Source organism: Alnus glutinosa, chromosome 5 (assembly GCF_958979055.1).
Source record: "Alnus glutinosa chromosome 5, dhAlnGlut1.1, whole genome shotgun sequence".
Lineage (NCBI taxonomy): Eukaryota > Viridiplantae > Streptophyta > Magnoliopsida > Fagales > Betulaceae > Alnus > Alnus glutinosa.
The window spans coordinates 32,427,356-32,444,459 of record NC_084890.1 but is presented as its reverse complement, the minus strand read 5'-3'; the positions used below and the strand labels follow the sequence as shown (position 1 = coordinate 32,444,459).

At 36.1% G+C, this 17,104-nt stretch overlaps 1 protein-coding gene and 1 pseudogene across 1 annotated transcript; both read right to left on the bottom strand.

The window, feature by feature from the left end:
- Nucleotides 1-2,888: 2,888 nt before the first annotated feature.
- On the bottom strand, nucleotides 2,889-7,489 carry LOC133867973 (disease resistance protein RPM1-like; annotated as a pseudogene).
- Nucleotides 7,490-11,588: 4,099 nt separating this feature from the next.
- On the bottom strand, nucleotides 11,589-15,903 carry LOC133869490 (disease resistance protein RPM1-like). The gene is made up of 2 exons (XM_062306513.1): nucleotides 15,812-15,903; nucleotides 11,589-14,620 (listed from the first exon to the last, which is right to left on the bottom strand). The coding sequence occupies exon 2, from the start codon at nucleotides 14,584-14,586 to the stop codon at nucleotides 11,776-11,778; it is 2,811 nt and encodes a 936-aa protein (XP_062162497.1). The 5' UTR covers nucleotides 14,587-14,620; nucleotides 15,812-15,903; the 3' UTR covers nucleotides 11,589-11,775.
- Nucleotides 15,904-17,104: the final 1,201 nt, after the last annotated feature.

Sequence of the window (17,104 nt, the reverse complement as noted above, 5' to 3'; positions counted from 1 at the left end):
AGTACCTCCGTCCATTTGACATAAAAAAAACTAACAACTCAATCAAAACATGACAAATGTACCTCATTAAAAAAATACAAAGAAAAAAATAGGCCAATGGGACTGAACGAACCAACCCAAGGCCCTTAGGCGTGGATTGGCCACCCCCAAATGGCAAAAGATCGTTTTACCCTTCTACCGTCTGATTTTACGCCTAACCCTAACAAATGGGGGATATTGCATCAAATTAGAAATTCAATGAGTGAAATTGAAAGTTTTTAAAATCCTCCACAACCAAGATTCTTGAAGGAGGTATTGCATCAAATGATAGACTACTTCTCTCACTTGTTTTACTCACGTTTTGAAAACATCTTGGAGGTCTCCTTTATCTGCATCTTTGAGGAAACACTGGATGCTCTCCAGTTCATCTCTAATGTCCACAACTTCCAAGTGGACACCCCTTAGCAGTTTTGATTCATGAACGATCAATTAAACCCACTCTTTGATGACAAGGATCACAACGGTTTTTGTCATGGTTTCCTCTCTAATCTTCACCTAGTGAATGATATTGTCACAAATAGAAAAGAATTGGGTTTAGTGTCATGCCCAAAGCATGACATGACACCCACTAAGAACTGATTTTTTTAAAAAAATAAAAAATAAATAATCAAAATATCATTAATGAAGAAGCAAAAGCACAACCGAGGTACATAAGAACTATATAAGAGATATACAAAGTTAGAAAAAGAAAAAAAGAAAAAGAAAATCCTAACAACCTTTTTTTTTTTTTACTTTTTATATCACATTAATTACTTTTTAGCAACCTTTTTTCACTTTTACTTAAAAACTTTTTTTTTTCTCTTAATATCTTGTCAATCACTTCTGATTACTGTTTTTTTTTTTGAAAAAAAAAAAAAAACTTTCAAAATGTTTACCAAACACACCCTATATATAAAATAGTTGTTCAAATAAAATAGTTCTCCTTGGAAAGTTATTTGCTTTTGACCATTTCTTAATACCTCTCACTCTCAGTAGGACAAGTCTAGCTGCAGCCTGCAGTCCAGGACATCCGGATTACTCTTGACTAATCACCACACACAACACAAGTAAATTGGGCCTGCTTTCAAAGTCACTCCAATGCGTGGTTGGCTGCCATCTTCAGTCAAAATGGAATGCTTGGGCGGAAATTTTGGTGGGGTTTGGTGTTGTGAATATAATCTCTTGGGAGTAGGTGAATCTTCTATATAATAGTTAAATTTGACTATTTTCAACTTTTTTTTTATCCAACAAAACAAGCAAATTAGCTTATTCGTTATAAATTTTAGTTTTTAGTTTTTTTTATTTTTTATTTTTTATTTTATTATTTTTCTCTCTCTCCCTCTCCCCCTTTATCGCCACTCAAAAACACCACCGCCAAGCGCCACTCCGAAAAGTCCTGCAAAAAAAGAAAGAAAAGAAAGCCAAAGTCAAATAAACCCATCTCAGATTCGGCCAAGGAAAAAACACTAAAAACCCAAAACCTGAACAAATGGTTCAATAGAGATTTTAAAAAATCACATCGATACAGATTGCGGTTGGGGAAATCCACTAACCTAGAACCTCAACGCTTGAACTACTCTTTCTTTGTTCTATTGCTCTAACAGAAATTTATTGCCAAGATAAGAACTTATATAAATTTTGGGTAGAACTCATAACTGAAAACTAGGTTGCAAGGGAAGGGTGTTCAAGGGTTTCTATACAAATAGTTAAGATTATACTTAATTTATGTGAGACACAAAAATTGTAACATATCACTAAGCTTCCGCACAATTAAAAGTGAGGCTGATAAATAAAAGATGAGAGAGTACTGTAGATGTGGGATTTTGATCAAAATCAGAAACAAAAAAGCTCATCTCAAAGATCAAACACACCAAGAGATGTGATAATTTTAAAGTCTTATTACTTAAACAGTTAAAATGATGGATTTTGGTCAATTATGTTATCTTAACATCTTTCCAAAGACTTCATTTTTTTTTTTACACTTAATCATGTATATTTAACATTCTTTTTTTTTTTTTTCGACCACAAAATATATAAAGACATATCTTCCTTATCTTTGTGACCATAAATTGGTTGCCCAGTTGATGACCAGGTTTTCGCTTTGATTTTTTTTTTTTTTTTTAGAACATTGTTACACTGCATTTGTTAATTAACCAATTATTGCAAATTGAAGAGAATGGAATGACGTCTACTATCCCTAAATGGCCCGATCAGCTGTCGTAATTTTCCCAAACAATAAAATGCTTTGTCGTCTCAAGAACAACTCAAGAAACACGTACATGATTAGCATCCACTGCCAGCAATCACACCACACAGCTTTCAAAATCTCATCCAAGGCCGACAATGACCAAGAATGCATTGTGATTTTCATCTGTGTTTTCCTTCTCCTTTGCTAGCTTATGAAGATGAGTAATGCTACTTTTTATATCCATTTTGTATCAGTTGAAATTCCGCGTTTTAAGTGGCTTTATTTTTATTTTTATTTTTATTTTAAGTGGCTGACTTAAGGAATCACTTAAAACACTCCACTTTAGTTTGTGTAAATGAGAAAGTCTGTTTTTTTTTTTTTCACACATTTATCACATCCATTTCATAATTCAATATATTGATGTAGCGTGTTTTAAGTGGCTTCACATGTTAAATACTTAAAAAAATCAAAATAAAATTGGATAGTGGATTAATGTGCGAGTTTGGAAGTCTGGAATATTTCCAATTTATGGGGAAATCTATAACAAATATTACTCTTTTATGATAGTGGAATGTGCTAGATCCTAGTTGTAACATAGATTAGTATCAAACTATTTTTAGCGGTGAAACATTAAAATATCAAATAAAAAGAAGTACAAAAAAACAAGAAATTAAACACAATATAAAGTGTAAAAGGTTGTGGTAACATTTCAAACTGTAGCCTAGGTTGGAACTCACCGGCCAATACAAGTCTTGCTTAGTCAGCCACATAATGTGAAGAATTTTAGCATTACATATAACAAAACTAAAAAGAAAAATATTAAAAATTCATGGAAGTCTTGTGGCTTAGAGGCACATGCCTTGTCTATCACTGAACTGCATGGCAGTTTGATCCTCCAAGACTCACTGTTGCAGATGCTCCAACAAGTCTGAGTCACCAAGCTTGTATATTTGATATCGTTCTCCTTTAATCCTATACTTGAGACGGATAGTAGTTACCTTCTTGACTTTTCAATAATCTTCGCCAGTATATGGCTGCATACATAGGACAAATTCTCCCTGCATTTCATAGAAGTCGAGAATCTTTAGACTTTTCAGGTGGTGGATTCCAGAGGGTACTTCCTTCATTTGCGGGCATGGCCCGATCTCAAGTTGTTCAAGAACGGGCAATGATCCCCTATCTATTTCCATCATCTTTAATCTTTTCAATTCTCTTAGTGTGAGCTTCTTGAGTTTTCGAAAACCGCCTTCCTCAAAATGCAGCTGCTCCCATCATAAGCATGATTGAGAGAAAGGGTAACTAGATTTGGCAAAGCCTGGACACACGACAATGGATCTTCCTTCAATGATGAGAAAAATAAGATTAGTGTGACCAGATTCTGAAGCTCTAGAATCCAGTTAGGCAACTTTTTCAATCGCCCCCTTAGATAAATATGCTTTAGAAATGGAGGTGGTGATGAAATTGATTGTAAGTCTATAATCTCATTTTCACTGATGGAGCCTACATGCAAATTTTTAAGGTGGACCATATTTTTTATGGAGGTACACAGAGCTCTCCCACGTTCTGCAATCATCCTTGAAATGCCCAATATCCTCAATTGACTCAACTTTCCAAGCTCTTCAAATAGACCACCCCCATGATGATCATCAATAGTTAATAGTGTTTGCAAGTCTTTTAAACATCCAACCCCTTCATGTATTTTTACTCCTCGCATAGAATGAAAGCTACATTCAACTTCGAAGTCATGAGAATGAGCCAAAATGTATCTCAGCTTAGAAAGCCTTAATATCTCAATTGGTAGCTCATGCACTGCGATTTCCAAGACATTTAGTGTCTGTAGGTTTTGTAGTCTACCCATTGACTTTGGAAGTATCTTCACTTTTGTTCTCCTCAAACGTAAGTTCTTCAAGTGGAATAAATTGCCCACTTCTTGAGGAAGATAATCTATAGGAGCATCTTCAAAATCCAACACTTTCAAAAGCTTGAACTTTTTGAACAATTTCACTATGAAAGACCTGGGAATTTTGTTAGTGTTGAAGAGAAAATAGAACGAACCTGAGAGTACTCACTTGTCTCAAAAAAATTTTCTCTAGCATTGTGGATTGAAAGGCATCGACTTTTCCCATGGAAAGTTGTGTCACCTGCTTCCAAAACTCGACAGAAATTCAACTCTTCAGCCTTCGATAGGATGATTTCATGCAGCAGATCATGAATCCTATACTTTCTATGTATCTCATAATCCATATCCCCAAATGAAACTTGAACCAAGTTTCTATGGATGAGCTCCATTAAGTATTCTTCCGCTATGTCTTCCAATGGTTTTTCCTTCTTTCCTTCTATAAAGCCCTCAGCTACCCATAGCCAAAGTAATCTTAAGCCACTAATTGAGTAGTCCTCCGGAAAAATGCCGAAGTACAAGTAGCATGACTTTAGGTAGCACGGAAGATCATGATAATTGAGAGAGAGAATCTTACTGATACTTGTAAGGTGGGGATTACATTCTAGCTCAGAACTGAGGCTATCGTTCAACTTTTGCCATTCTAACGGCACCTTCTCCTTTGTTGACAGAAGACCGCCTATGGCAACTATTGCAAGTGGCAAGCCTTCACATTTTCTAACGATGTCCATTGACAGTCTCACCAACTCTTTCGGACAACCATCCTGAAACTCGGTATGGAATGCCTTTCTACAAAACAATTCCGAAGCCTTGTCTTGAGATAGAGGTTGTAGCTTGTACACTTGATCATATAAAGATTCTTTACAAGAAACACCAATGAGATCACTGCGTGTTGTGATGATAATCCTACTACCTCTGTCATTGCATGGCAAAGCATGTTTCACAATTTCCCAAAACTCTGTCTTTCAGACATCATCAAAAACCACAACATACCTCTTTTGCTGTAAACATTTCCTCAGTTGGCTAATTAGTGTGATCTCATCTGTCATGTCTATTTGCCCCGGAGCAGTTTCTCTTGCCGGATAGATTTGCTTTGTCATGGACATGAGTATCTTCGACATGTTGTATGACTGAGACACAGTGATCCAAACCCGGCAATCAAAATGTCCTTTCACTGATGCATTCTCATATACTTTCTTAGTAAGAGTTGTCTTACCAATTCCGCCCATGCCTACCACTGAAATCACAGAGTGTTTAGATACTTCCCCCACCAACCAACTTACGAGTTCATCCCTCGTAGACTCAATACCCACAACTTCATCTTCCTCAATGAAAAGTGAACCCACTCGAGGGTCATGCCATGTAACATTTATTGCTCTGCTACTTGATCCTTGATCTGAGGAACTAAAACCATATCTTTCTCTTCATTCCTTGATTTCACAAACTGATATTTTGATATCTTGAATCTTGGTAGCTATGTCATGATGTGGCTTTATTTTTTTCAACAAACGACCAATTTTATGGAGAAAAGCAAGAAAACTTTGCTGATTAAGACGTTATGCCATGCGAAGAACGTATTCATCTATTACATTTTCTATATGACATGCTACTTCTCTTGTTTCACCCACGTTTTGACACAATCATGGAGGTCTCCTCCTTTATCTGTATCTCTGAGAAAACACTGGATGCTCTCCAGTTCATCTTGAATGTCCACAACTTGCTGGTGGACACCCCGTAGCAATTTTGATTCATGAACGATCAGCTGAACCAGCTCGTTGATGACAAGGGTCACAACGGTTTCTGTCATGGTTTCTTGTCTGAACTTCACCTAGTTAATGATACTGTCACAATTACAAAAGAATTTGGGTTAGTTCTCATGGCCCAAACCCAAAGGAGGACATGCCGCTTAGTAAGAAATTATATTCTTTTTTCTAAGTAATCATAATATCATTAAAAAGCGAATGCCCAGCTCAGGTACATAGGAATTATACAAGAGAAGCACTTAATTAGAAGGAGAAACGAGAACAAGAAATCCTGAAAACTAAGCGAATTAGGAAAGAAAAACACAGTTGTTCGAAGGTAAAAAGTATTGAAGAACAAATACTATTTATACTAAGAACTAATATTAGACCTAATTGTAACATTTCCTTACAATTCTATTTTATCAAGTAACCATTATCTGTCTTGATCTCATTTATCTTTTGCAATCTGTTAGACTTTACAGATACAGACAAATCAATAATGTTCATTTGTTTACAATTAAAGATAAGTTCTGTCTCTCAGCCCATAACCATCATATATATCAGTTCCAGACCCAACATTTCATACATGCTCAACAAACCCCTATAAACTTTGAAAGGAATTGAACTCCCAAATGCACGATGCTGCTTTAATTTCAGTAACACACCAGAAAAGCTACATGACTAGGTCTCAGCAGACAGCCCACCACAATTGGTCTCTGCTTTTTGACAGGCATCCCAATTTTAAGGTGAAGACAACCATATATTGTCATTTACACATGCATTGTGTTGCACAGGAAATAAACACTTGTCAAATCATATGCACAAGGAAGCTCATGATACTCAAGCCAAATAGCAACAATAATATTGCCACACCTGCTTCTTAGCCTGCGTCAAGAGTTAGAGTTCAAATAGAAGAAATAATCTTACAGTAATTCTGCAATAAGCGTCAGAAACACCAACATCTACATTTAGTTATTCAGAATCCGAAGAAACATCAGAAACTCCTACTCCATTCAGTTCTACAAAGCCCAGAGAAGCATCACCTCCCCCTATTTTAAGAATCACTTTGACCACTTTATTCAACTATTTTTCGTTCTTCTTTCCCGAATATTATGTCACTCATTTTTTCCTTCTTCCAACTACTTCCCATAGACGCAAACACCCACAATCTAAATATTCTCCTCTCAAGAAAACCCAATGAAATCAAGAACACCCACAAACTAAAAACAACAAACCCCCATAAAAATCAAATCTTTAAAGCAAAAGAAAAGAATACCCAAAAAGAAGAGTCACGTTCAACAACAACAAAAGAAATCTATGCTTAGAAAGAACATTGCAGAAAGTAGGGGAATTTGAAGCTTTTACCTTGAATTACGTTGGGTATGGCAGCATTTTGTGGGTGAAGAGTTTGACAAAAATGGTGCCAGAGGAAGGTAGCTTGCGGTTGGTGAGATGGCTGATGTTTTTAACTTGAGTGGTTGCCCAAACGATGGAGAAATCAGCTTCAGTTTTAGTTATTTTTTTTGGGCCTGCGTTGAACCAAGATACACGCAATTAATGTTTGCAACTCTTTTGAGATTTGGAAGAGAGGGTAAAGAGAATAGCACAGTGTATTTTTCTGGTCTTCTTCAAGAGCAAGCATCCAGCCTCTTCTTTTCCTTCGACCGACCAAAAGTCTGGTCCACTACTCCACTATTCAGTTGACCGCCAAACAAGGGAAAAAAGGGTCAGCTAGTTCCCATTTCGGCTTTGAGGCGGCAGAGAGGCGAGTCGGTCACAAAAGAAAAAAGAAAAAAGGAAAAATAAATATATGGAAAAGTCCCCTTATTCCTCAAACCATAGGGTCAAAAACTATAGTAAAAGCCTGGCCCACCTGATCATTAATGTCTTCTTCAATTATTAATCGAGTTAATGATGTTTTCAAATTATTAAAAAAGAGAATAACTGAAATTATTAATCCAGTACTATTAGTATATTTGGTTTGCTTGAGGTTAAATTTCTTTCCGATCTTCTTTTGAAATCTACTTTCTGTTTATTTGGTCGGTACCTTGCCTCAATGTGCCGATAGTCGCTAGGTCCTGACCCCTGTGCTGTAGACTGTCCGTGTTGATGTGGTCCATGAGCTACTGTGTGTTTCCCCTTGTAACTCATTGTAAACTGCGAAATACAACAAATACTCAGATTTAATATATATATATATATATATATATATATATATATATATATATATATATATATATATATATATATATATATGACAATTCATGAGAGTTAGCACAAATTAATTATTATTATTTAGAGCACTAGCAATAGATTCCTAACCATTTTCTCTATATTTAGGGAACAAAACTACTTTCTGTTTTTTTATAAAAAAAACACTTCACAATAGATTCCATTATCTTTCCCTATATCAATTAAATATTATTTTTTTAGTCTTATTTTATTCTTTTTCTCTCTTGCCTACTTTTTCTCTCTTCCCTATATCAATTAAATGTACTTTTTTATATTAAAATAATACATAGGGAATGTATAGTGCCCAAGTATATTTAAGGAATCACTGTACATTCCCTAGGCCCTCTTATATATTTTAGGCATCTGCTGTGAAAGGTTTTTTTGATGTTTTTCATGAAATTTTTCCTAAACATAGGGAAGTGAACCAATATAAGGAATCTATTGCTAGAGCTCTTACAAATTATGTAATACTAGTTAACAAATTACTACTCAATATAGAATCAAGTTATCACAATTGTGAAATTGAAATATATTGTGAATCACGTACGTTTGAATCAGATCTACATCAGGACGGTCGTGTTCAAAGTCATCTCCTCTATTATCAGAGTTACAACTAGTCAATAAGAGCGGCTTGCACTCGTGGTAGTTGACACATGCATCATGAGACCCTTCACTATGACCAACATCGTATACGTTCTTGGGTTTTGTCCTTACGACACAAGCCTAATCTAGAACTCAATAAATATCAAACAATGGTTTATCAAGCAAATTAAACCCACAAAAATAAAAACAAACCCACAGTGAGTACCGACCATTTATCACACAATTAAATTAAATCACCAAACCTGACAAAAATCAACTACATGCATTAACAACCAAAATGCATGGAGCTAGCAACCAGGAAAAAAAACACACACAAATTAAAATAAATAAATTTATATACCTGAAACAGGAGAGAGACGAGTGGGCGGAGGAAACGTTGGTGCCTAGAGGGCGGCGTTTGGTGTTCAACTTTGATGTAGAGAGAGAGAGAGACCTGAGATAACCAGCGTGTTTGGCAAGTCTTCAGATATTTCTAATCTGCATTAGTGGTGTGTTTGTACAAACACGCCACTATTTAGTGGCCTTTCTATAGAAACAGGCCACTATTTTGTGGGGTGTTTGCACTAAATGTTTAGAACTACCCGCGTTGTTCTAGAAACAATTAGTGGCGTGTGGACACAGACACGCCACTAAATAGTGGCTTGTCATCTAAAAATGCCACTAAATAGTGGCGTGTAATCTAGACACGCCACTGATTTTTTAGTGAATAGACATGGACTGAAAATTAATCGTCGTGCGCGGGTTTTTGTGAAATTTTTACAATTTCATGACACAAAATTAGTGGCGTGTCATCCTGACACGCCACTCAATTAGTGGCCTGGAAGACGGACATGCTACTAAATAATGGCTTGCCTTAAAGACACGCCACTAATTAGTGAGGTGGCAAAACATAAACGCCACTAAAATAAAATAGTGGCCTGTTATAACTTGCGACCTCACTAATTAGTGGCGTGTCGTAAAAGTAACTACTGTAGACACGCTACTAATATTGGAGTTTTTTTTTGTAGTGATAGCTTAACTACAAAATTTTCATGGAAGTCTTGTGGCTAAGATCGCATACCTTGTCCATCACTCAAACTGAATGGCAGTTTGAACCTCCAAGACTCACCTGTGCAGACGCTCCAACAAGTGATAACCATATGGTGATGCTATATTAAGTTATTAACCACATATGAGAGTATTATATATATATGCTCAACCAACCACATTTTCTTTCTCCATATTCGTATGATGCTTTAGAGAATGGGTTGGAAATTTCAGTGAGTACGACAAGACAAGTCTAGCTGCAGTTAGGACGTTGCGATTACTGTTGACTAATCAGCACACAACTAATTTGGGGCTTCTTTGAACCAGCATACACGCAATTAAGCATACAACCTTTTCTTTTCCTTGGACCAACCAAAAGTCTCGTCCATTTTTCAGTTGACCGCTAAACAAGGAAAAAAGAGTCAGCTAAATAACGCGAGTTGCTCACAATAAACCAAAAGAGTCAAAGAAAAGTCATATGCCTTTCCTCTAGTCGTAAAGGAGGTGTGGATCTTGACACGTTTGCCTAAGCAAAGTAAGGAGGATTAGTTGTAAACTAACGCACAAACTTTCACATGCTTTATTTAGTTGAATATTTGGAGAATTGTCTGTTGCTATGTCAATAGTAAGAGTGACAATTTGTCTTTATATATTAGTTTCGGGTCGTGTTGGAGTATGCGTACATAAAAATATAGATCAACTCTAATCCGGCCCATTTAATTAAACGGGTCAAACCTTTCAACCTTAACCCACTAATTTCATGTCGAATTCAAGGTATTCGCCACCATCGGCCATTGGAGTTTGTTGGCAGCCCGAATATGCCGCCGAAGGTCCCCGAATTTTGGTATCCGATCGCCAAATTCTGGTGCTAGCAACCACCACCGGATTTCGGCAAGATAGGCCGGAATCTGGCCGGCGCTGGAATTCGACGACCAGATTCCTGCAAAACTTACTGGAATATGGCCAGTACGGCTGGAATCCGGCCAGTTTGCCGAAATCTTGTGAAAGTGGCAGGAATACTGCCGACTAGGGACGAAATCTCGTCACTAGTGACGCCGTTAACGATTTTTTCGTATGAGTCAAACGCCGAAAAATATTTTTAAAAAAATTATTTTTTCTTAAAAAATAATTTCGTTAAAATATTTTACAACAAAAAAATATTTTACTTCGAAATAAACGGAGCATAATAGTTACTTTATTATTCGCAGGGAAAACTATTCATGTGAAATAGTTATTCTTCCAAAATGAGAAATAGCTAGGAATAATTATTACTTTCGAGATGGAAATAACACAGTAACACACCAATTAATATTCACACAAACAACAGTCAGTGACTTAGAATACTAATTTTCTTGCTACTTTGTAACGTCGTGGCCTTTGATTCCCGCCACTTTACTAGGTCACTAGCTTAAGCCATCAGTTATATGTTGCTTAAGCCATGAATTGAAAGATTTGCTGTCAAATCAAAGGGCCAAGAAGAAAAACTGCAAAAGACAGGGAAAACTATTGTACATTAGAATTCAATATTTCAAGCTCCTCAGCCTGATTTAACATTGTCCACTCAAAATGCAAGTTTAGCCAAACTACATAAACCTTTCTATAATGCAATGTTGTTTTAAGGTAATTTTGCTCTAATATAATTTAATTGGATAGTGGAATGTGTGAGTTTGGAAGTCTGGAATATTTCCAATTTATGGGGAATTCTATCACAAATATTACTCTTTTATGATAGTGGAATGTGCTAGATCCTAGTTGTAACATAGATTAGTATCAAACTATTTTTAGTGATGAAACATTAAAATATCAAATAAAAAGAAGTACAAAAAAAAAAGAATTAAACACAATATAATTAAAGTGTAAAAGGTTGTGGTAACATTTCAAACTGTAGCCTAGGTTGGAACTTGCTGGCCAATGCAAGTCTTGCTTAGTGAGCCACATAATGTGAAGAATTTAGCATTACATATAACAAAACTGAAAAGAAAAATATTAAAAATTCATGGAAGCCTTGTGGCTTAGAGGCACATGCCTTGTCTATCACTGAACTGCATGGCAGTTTGATCCTCCAAGACTCACCGTTGCAGATGCTCCAACAACTCTGAGCCACCAAGCTTGTATATTTGATATCGCTCTCCTTTAATCCTATAACTGAGATAGATAGTAGTTACCTTCTTGACTTTCCAATAATCTTCGCCTGTATTCGGCAGCATGCGTATGACAAATTCTCGCTGCATTTCATAGAAGTTGAGAATCTTTAGGCTTTTCAAGTAGTGAATTCTAGAGGGTACCTCCTTCATCTGCGGGCATGGCCCAATCTCTAGTTGCTCAAGAACGGGCAGTGATCCCCTATCTATTTCCACCATCTTTAATCTTTTCAACTCTCTGAGTGTGAGCTTCTTGAGTTTTTGAAAACCGCCTTCCTCAAAATGCAGCTGCTCCCCATCATAAGCATGATTTAGGAAAAGGGTAACTAGATTCGGCAAAGCCTGGACACACGACAATGAGCCTTCCTTCAATGATGAGAAAGATAAGATTAGTGTGGCCAGATTCTGAAGCTCTAGAATCCAGTTGGGCAACTTCTTCAATTGCCCCCATAGAGAGATATGCTCTAGAAATTGAGGTGGTGAAGAAATTGATTGTAAGTCTATAATCTCATCTTCATTGGTGGAGCCTACAACCAAAATTTTAAGGTGGACCATATTTTGTATGGAGGTACACAGAGCCCTCCCACGTTCTGCAGTCATATTTGAAATGCCCAACGTCCTCAATTGACTCAACTTTCCGAGCTCTTCAAATAAACCAACCCCATGATGATTTGCCTCAATTAAAGATAGCGCCTGCAGGTTGTTTAAACATCCAACCCCTTCATGTACTTTTACTCCTTTCACCGAATAAAAGGTAATTTTAATTTCAAGGTCGTTAGAATGAGCCAAAATATGTCTCAACTTATAAAGCCTAAATATCTCAATCGGTAACTCACGCACTGCGGTTTCCTCGACATTTAGTGTTTGTAGGTTCTGTAGCCTACCCACTGACTCTGGAAGTATCTTTACTTTTGTTCTCCTCAAACTTAAGTGCTTCAAGTGGAATAAATTACCCACTTCTTGAGGAAGATAGTCAATAGGAGCATCTTCAAAATCCAACACTTTCAAAAGCTTGAACTTTTTGAACAATTTAACTATAAAAGACCTAGGCATTTCATTAATGTTGAAGAGAAAAACAGAACGAACCCGGGAGTACTCACTTGTCTCGAAAATATTTTCTCTAACATCGTGGATTGATAGGCACCTACTTTTTCCATGGGAAGTTGTGTCACCAGCTTCTAGAACTTGACAGAAATTCAACTCTTCAGCCTTCGATAGGATGATTTCACGCAACAGATCATGGATTCTATACTTTCTGAATATCTCAAAATCATGCTCCCCAAATGAAACTTGAACCAAGTTTCTATGGATGAGCTCCATTAAGTATTCTCCCGCTACGTCTTCCAATGGTTTTCCCTTCTTGTCTTTTATAAAGCCCTCAGCTACCCATAGCCAATGTAATCTTGGACCACTGATTGAGTAGTCCTCCGGAAAAATGCCGAAGTACAAAAAGCATGACTTTAGGTAGCACGGAAGATCATGATAACTGAGAGAGAGAATGTTAGTAATACTTGTAAGGTGGGGGTTACATTCTAGCTCAAAACTAAGGCTATTGTGCAACTTTTGCCATTCTAACGGCACCTTCTCCTTTGTTGACAGAAGACCACCTATGGCAACAATTGCAAGTGGTAGACCTTCACATTTTTTGACAATGTCCATCGACATTCTCACCAACTCTCTCGGACAACACCTTTGGAACTCGGTCTGGAATGCCTTTCTGCAAAACAATTCCCAAGCCTTGGCTTGAGATAGAGGTTGTAGCTTGTGCACTTGATCGGATAAAGATTCTTTACAACAAACACCAATAAGATCACTGCGTGTTGTGATGATAATCCTGCTGCCTCTATCATTGTATGGTAAAGCATGTTTCACAATTTCCCAAAACTCTGTCTTCCAAACATCATCAAAAACCACAACATACCTCTTTTGCAGTAAACATTTCCTCAGCTGGCTAATTAGCGTGATCTCGTCTGTCATGTCTATATGCCCCGGAGCAGTTTCTTTTGCCTGGTAGATTTGCTTTGTCATGGACATGAGGATCTTCGACATGTTGTATGACTGAGACACAGTGATCCAAACACGGCAATCAAAATGTCCCTTCACTGATTCATTCTCATATACTTTCTTGGTAAGAGTTGTCTTACCAATTCCGCCCATGCCTACCACTGAAATCACAGAGCGTTTAGATACTCCCCCCACCAACCAGCTTACGAGTTCATCCCTCGTAGACTCAATACCCACAACTTCATCTTCCTCAATGAAAAGTGAACCCACTCGAGGGTCATGCCATGTAACAATTGTTGCTCTGCTACTTGTTCCTTGATCTGAGGAACTAAAACCATATCTTTCACTTCGTTCCTTTATTTCACGGACTGATATTTTTATATCTTGAATCTTGGTAGCTATGTCATGATGTGCTTTTATTTTTTTCAATAAACGACCAATTTTATGGAGAAAAGCAATAAAACTTTGTTGATGAAGACGTTGTGCAACGTGAAGAACGTATTCATCTATTACATCTTCTATATGATATGCTACTTCTCTCACTTGTTTCACCCATGTTTTGACACCATCTGGGAGCTCTCCTCCTTTATCTGTATCTTTGAGAAAACACTGGATACTCTCAAGTTCATCTCGAATGTCCACAACTTCCTGGTGGACTCCCCTTAGTAGTTTTGATTCATGAACGATCAACTGAACCAGCTCGTTGATGACAAGGGTCACAACGGTTTCTGTCATGGTTTCCTATCTTATCTTCACCTAGTTAATGATACTGTCACAATTAGAGAATAATTTGGGTTAATTGTCACAGCCCAAGCCTAAAGGAGAACATGGCGCCTACTAAGAACATATATTTTATTTTTCTAAATAATCGCAATATCATTAAAAAGCGAAATACAAGAGAAGCATTTAGCTAGAAGAGAAAAGAGAACAAGAAATCCTGAAAACTAAGGAAATTAGAAAAGACAAACACATGCAATAGTTCAAAGGTAAAGAGTATAGAAGAACAAATACTATTTATAGTAAGAACTGATATTAAACCTAATTGTAACATTTTCTTACAATTCTATTTTATCCAAAAACCAATTATTTATACTACCAATTTACTTATAAAAACATCAATTAGAGGTCTATAAATATTCCAACAAAACTTAATAACAAAATACATTTTCTTGTTAAAGTACTCCATAACTGCTAAACACAATAAATCATAAATCCCAATGAGTCTCTAAGATATATTCTACCTGCATCACAATCTAGGTCCAATATACAAAGAAACTACAAACTCCATGTCTCATTTTCCAACAATACAAATAACTAATACAACGACATACTTATTGAAACCTCTAATCCTAACCAGACTCCAATAATCAGCTAATTGAGTATCTCAATTTGAGTGACCTCCCGCTAATTCTGAAATTTAAACTAAAAGAAAAAAAAAGGAGCTAATGTCTTGTAAGCAGCATAGATAATACCGCCAGAGGAGTTGCAAGTTTTTGCTTAATAACATATCAAATTCAAAAACACTACGAGTCAATCAAATTCCCCACGAAAGAATATTTTGACTATGAACCTATCCAAGGTAACAAGATAGAGTAATCATTGTTATGCTATAAAGACATCAAATATGCCACAAAGACGTCAATTATGCCACAACAACATCAATTATCAAAAGCTCGAGGATAAATTCATAAAATACTCACATGTTTAATTTTCCATGTAAAATTCATTAAGAACATTGATAAATTATATTTACATCAAGTTACAATGATATTCAATACCACAAATCAACAAGTCAACAATTCCCCATAAGTAATATCAAGTAATGCATTTACAAAGTGCATGTAATCTTCTCAACGCACAAGTACAAGAAAATAATTTTACTTTCATGCATAAGGTTGTAGAATCATGTTTAAACAAGTAAAAATGATATTTTTCAAATTTCATTAGCTAGGCTACTTACCTCGCTCGCTAACAAACCAAGTTGTCTTCCAAAAGTTGCAACAACAACTCAATCAGCGCCAAAAGTACTGTTTATAACAATTCGTCAAAGCTGGAAAAAAAAAAACACTATTTATTCTAATAAACTAAATGTAAAATAAGAAAAACCAACACTATGAGTGACAATAATGAGATAACAATAAATATGCCCTAATTATCTATAAAAAATAAAAAATAAATATGCCCTAATTCATAAAGCCTAAACCTCGTTAGTCGTTTCTACAACCAAACTTTACTTGACATCCCTCAAACTAAGACACGACAGCACTAGAATTTCCTCCAAATTCTTCCAAACTTCCCATTTGTGCACATACAACAAAAGCCAATAATGACCACTCTGAATGCTTGATCAGTACATAAATTTCTTCTGCTAACTTGCTAATAGTGTCTTAGATACAGACAAATCAATAATGTTCATTTGTTTACAATTAAAGATAAGTTGTGTGTTTCTCAGCCCATAACAATGACGGAGGGGGGGGGCGGTTGGGGCCATGGCCCCCCCTCAATTTCTTGAAAAAAAATAATTACGAGTGGGTGGTGGTCTGTCTCTATGTATTTTTGTTAGTTCCAATGTTATTGTTTAAGAATTTTAGGTTAGAAGAGGGAAGAAGACGACTTCAGTGTTTTAGTTATTTTGCCAAAACGTTGCGTTTAAATTATATATGTCACTAAAACGATGCCTTTAATAGGTGGCCGAGTCTGTACTTTCTTCTCAACTTACCAATTACCAACGTCTGACTTTCTTCAAATTCAACCTAAAGGATGCATTTCTTAATACATGTTGGCCTGTGGCGCCTACTTTTTCCTACAGACCAAGTAATTAAAAAACATGAAAGTAATGGAACGAGCGATTAATATATGTCATATGTCATTTAGGTAAAGTCTTACGGGATGTCGAAAATCACACAATTTGTTTAATTGAAATTTTTTAATTTCAGTTAGAAGTTGAGTTTTTTTTTTTTTTTTTTTTTTTTTTTTTTTTTTTTTATCATTTTCTGAATCTTTGAACAGCAATTTTCTTTATTTTATTTTTTATCAAAAAACTTTTTTTTCAATTTTGCTTATTGATTTTTAATTTGAAGAGAATAATAAAAATATAAAATTGGGTTATGTTTAATTTACTTAAAATTTGGCTTTATATATATACTTTAACCCCTCCTTGAAAAAAAAAAATTTATTTGGCCCCCTCCGGTAAAAAGGCCTGGCTCTGTCCCTTGCCTATAACCATCATATAGTACCAGACCCAGCATTTCAT